This window comes from Magnolia sinica, chromosome 18 (genome assembly GCF_029962835.1).
Source record: "Magnolia sinica isolate HGM2019 chromosome 18, MsV1, whole genome shotgun sequence".
In the NCBI taxonomy this organism is placed as follows: Eukaryota; Viridiplantae; Streptophyta; class Magnoliopsida; order Magnoliales; family Magnoliaceae; genus Magnolia; species Magnolia sinica.
In genome coordinates this window covers 35,940,478-35,943,948 of record NC_080590.1, presented here as the reverse complement: position 1 = coordinate 35,943,948, position 3,471 = coordinate 35,940,478, and the positions used below count along the sequence as shown (strand labels likewise).

Here is a 3,471-nt window from a genome sequence, read left to right as displayed (position 1 = left end):
CATATTTTTCCTTCCCAATTGTTTCAGACTTTCAAATTTTAGATGTCCATACTTGCGATGCCAGATCCAGTCTTTGTCATTGATGATAGCATTTAGACACTTTGGAGTGTCATGATGAATAGACAGAGGGAACATCCTGTTCTTTGCCATCTTGACTCGAGTCACCAGCCTTCCTTGAGTGTCAGCAATAGTCAGCTGCATATCTTTAAGGCTAATATTATAGCCTTTCTCTACGAGCTGTCCAAGACTCAATATGTTGGTCTTCATGTCTGGGACAAAATAAACATTGGAGATACAAGCATGATCTCCATTCTTCTGCTTGATCAATATATCGCATTTCCCTTGAACAGGGACCTTTGAGAGATCGCCAAATGAAATCTCTCCTTGAATCTTCTCATCGAGTTTGATAAATAAATTCCTTCTGCTAGTCATGTGATTGCTGGCTCCAGAATCAAGGTACCAAATATTTTGATCTGGATCGATTGTATTGTGTGCCATAAGACTCAGCGAATCATCTTTAACTTGATCATTTTCTGCATAGTTAGCAAAATCAGTAGCTTTATTTGATGAAAACTTACCTCTGCATTCATTGTTGTAATGGCCATACTTGTAGCAGTTATAACATTGAACACTTCTTTTGTCAGTGTTTTGACGATTGTTGTAACCGCCTCTTCTTCCTCGTCCTCTTCCTCGTGGAACATAGTTTTGTTGTCCACCCCCTTCTTTGTTAAAGCCTCTTCTACCATAGCCACCATTTTCGGGTTCAAAATTTTCAGAGCCTCTTCCACGAGATCCTCGACCTCGTCCTCGTTGTGATGTCTCCCCCCGATCATGTCTTTCTTCAGTGATTAATAGCTTTGATTGCAAAGCTTGCTCTAATGCTTTATCATCACTCCTTTTATGCACCTTCTATTCATGGACTTGCAACGAGCCCACAAGTTCTTCCACGGACATAGTCTCTAAATCTTTTGTCTCTTCTATGGCCACGACAATATAGTCAAATTTTAGATCTAAAGATCGTAAAATTTTCTCTGAGATTCTCGTGTCAGTGAGAGTCTCGCCATTCCTTCTAAGCTGGTTTGCAATTATCATGACTCGTGTATAATAATCAGCAATAGTTTCTGGGAGATTCATTTTCAAAGATTCGAATTCACCTCGAAGAGATTGGAGACGAATCTTCTTTACTTTATCAGCGCCTTTGTGTGTTTTGTAGAGAGTCTCCCAGACTTCTTTGGACGTCTTGACAGATGCTATGATCTCAAACGTGGATTCATCAAGTCCTTGGTATATGATGGACTTTGCTTTGCAATCTTTTTTTCGATCGGATCTGAGGAGTACCTTTTGTGCTTCTTCCAAAGCAACTTCTGCTTCTTTGGAGACTGGTTCGGAATAGCCATCCTCGGCGATGTCCATAACATCCTGAGCACCTAATAGTGCTCTCATTTGAATACACCAGTTGTCGTAGTTGCTTTTAGTGAGCTTCAGAATAATAACCTGAGCATTGCCGTTTGCCATTTATAAAGAGCTGCGGATACCTTCAAATTGGCTCTGATACCACTGATAGCAAAAGTGGGCAGCTGATAACAGGAGTACGAAACTAAGGTCACTGGTGGTGCACCTCTTGTATATTCAATTTTAAAAAGAATATAGCTAGCTGAAACGACTGCAATATTTTTTTAACTTTTATTGTACTTTTCACTACACACACAGTTACCAAAAGCTGCAATACATAAATAGCTGAAAGTAAAACCAACTCCACTTTCTTTGCTCTTTTTTCTCAACTAAACCATAACTGAAAGACTCTTTCAGCAACGGTACAAATTCAAACTCAGTCAGCAACCACTTGCTTATTATTAGGGCTGACTTGTTCCAACAAGTTTACCATTTCAACACATAAGGCCTCTTTTGGAACCTATGGTTGCCCCAGACATAATAGAACACCAGCCAATGCGGGACCTTGAAGAACTCCGTGTGAGAAAAAAAAAAATCCGTTAAATGAATGAAACAATTCCTTGTTCATTTGAACATGGTACATTTAATCAGTACTATTGAGAATAATTGCATTGGGAGATTAGATACCTTCCAGTTATAGTAATGTCAAGCTCTTCTTTTTCTAACATGTGTGGTTATTTTAGCCTCATCATGATGGCTGCAGCTAGGATAACCATTGCCATCGCTGATGTATGAATCCTGTGCACAGTTCTGCAGTTATAATATGAGCCTGAATTATCCAAAGTTGACATTTCAAGCCTGCCTAGTAGATAACTAGTTAATATAAGTGGGTCTGTCCTTACAAACCAAATTTGTTGATTTTAATCCCATAGGGCATCTTGCTTTACAGCAAGAATGAAACTTGATAGTTCAATTCAGACAATTCAATTCATAACTTGCAGAATCTAATTGAACAATCTGAATTGTCCATTAAATCCAAAACACATTTAACAGGCCACCACATAAAAAAGAAAAAAGAAAAAAAAAACAGAAGCCTTTATCAATCCTTGATTGGCCCTATTGCACCTGTTGGATGATTTGGTTTTATTGTATTGATAGGATGATCCAATCCATAACTTGGATACTCCAATTGAACAATCTAAACTGTCATTTTTAACAGGCTACCATGCAAAAATTGCATTAATTGGACCTTTAAAAAAAAAGATCCAATCCATCCTTATTTTGTCTCAAAATAAGGATGGGATGGTTGGAATTGCTAACAAAAGCAATCCTCTGGATTTATAAGCAATCTATTAGGGTCCTTTTAACAAAGATGGATAAAATCCAATGCAGTTGATCCTATCATATCCATAGTACTGGAGCTTGCTTGTTGTGTGGCTTGGGAATCTTACACGTTCGGAAGTGTAATTCAGTTTGGCAATAGTTACTTAATTGGCCCTGCTAATCCACAAGTGTGTATATAGTCCAAATGAATTAAAATGCAACACAAACGAGATCCCACCACTTCATTAGGTAGGCAACCAAACTGAATGTGAATGGTCAAAATATCATTTATACACAAAAAAGAGATCCATTCAAGGATATAGATTGGATTGTCTGATGATCAGTTCTCTATTTTTGCATCTTATCCCAAGAAATATTTTATTGATCTAAATGGACAGTTTAGATCCAATAATTGGATTGATGCAACATGGAGAGATTCGGGTTTGGGTCAGGTACATATGAGAAGATCATCCCTGACCACATATGAGCAGAAAGAGCTCCATATAGCCGTTATACTCCTTGCGAATTGTCATCAACCGACAAGCCTGTCAAAAGAAAAAAAAAATGAAAGAACTTAGAAACCTCCTTTACAATTTGAGCAAACAACGGTACACATCAAGATCAGAGCAAAAGAAAAAGAAAAGATAATGATATTCTTAGAAGCCTCCCAATTTGAACAAAAAACTTTACATCAAGAACAGAGCTAATTTAGTTTGGTTTGGAACAGAAATATTTTTTGCTATTTTCTATTGTTTT

The 3,471-nt window shown here is 37.6% G+C and overlaps 1 protein-coding gene and 1 long non-coding RNA gene across 2 annotated transcripts; both read right to left on the bottom strand.

Moving 5' to 3' along the window:
- Nucleotides 1-909: 909 nt before the first annotated feature.
- On the bottom strand, nucleotides 910-1,515 carry LOC131232352 (uncharacterized). Its single transcript, XM_058228584.1, has one exon. It carries the CDS (start codon nucleotides 1,513-1,515, stop codon nucleotides 910-912), a length of 606 nt encoding a protein of 201 aa, XP_058084567.1.
- Nucleotides 1,516-2,374: 859 nt separating this feature from the next.
- LOC131232968 (uncharacterized) lies at nucleotides 2,375-3,471 on the bottom strand. Its single transcript, XR_009165006.1, has 2 exons — nucleotides 3,197-3,471; nucleotides 2,375-2,641 (listed from the first exon to the last, which is right to left on the bottom strand). It is a non-coding gene; the product is annotated as an uncharacterized LOC131232968 (long non-coding RNA).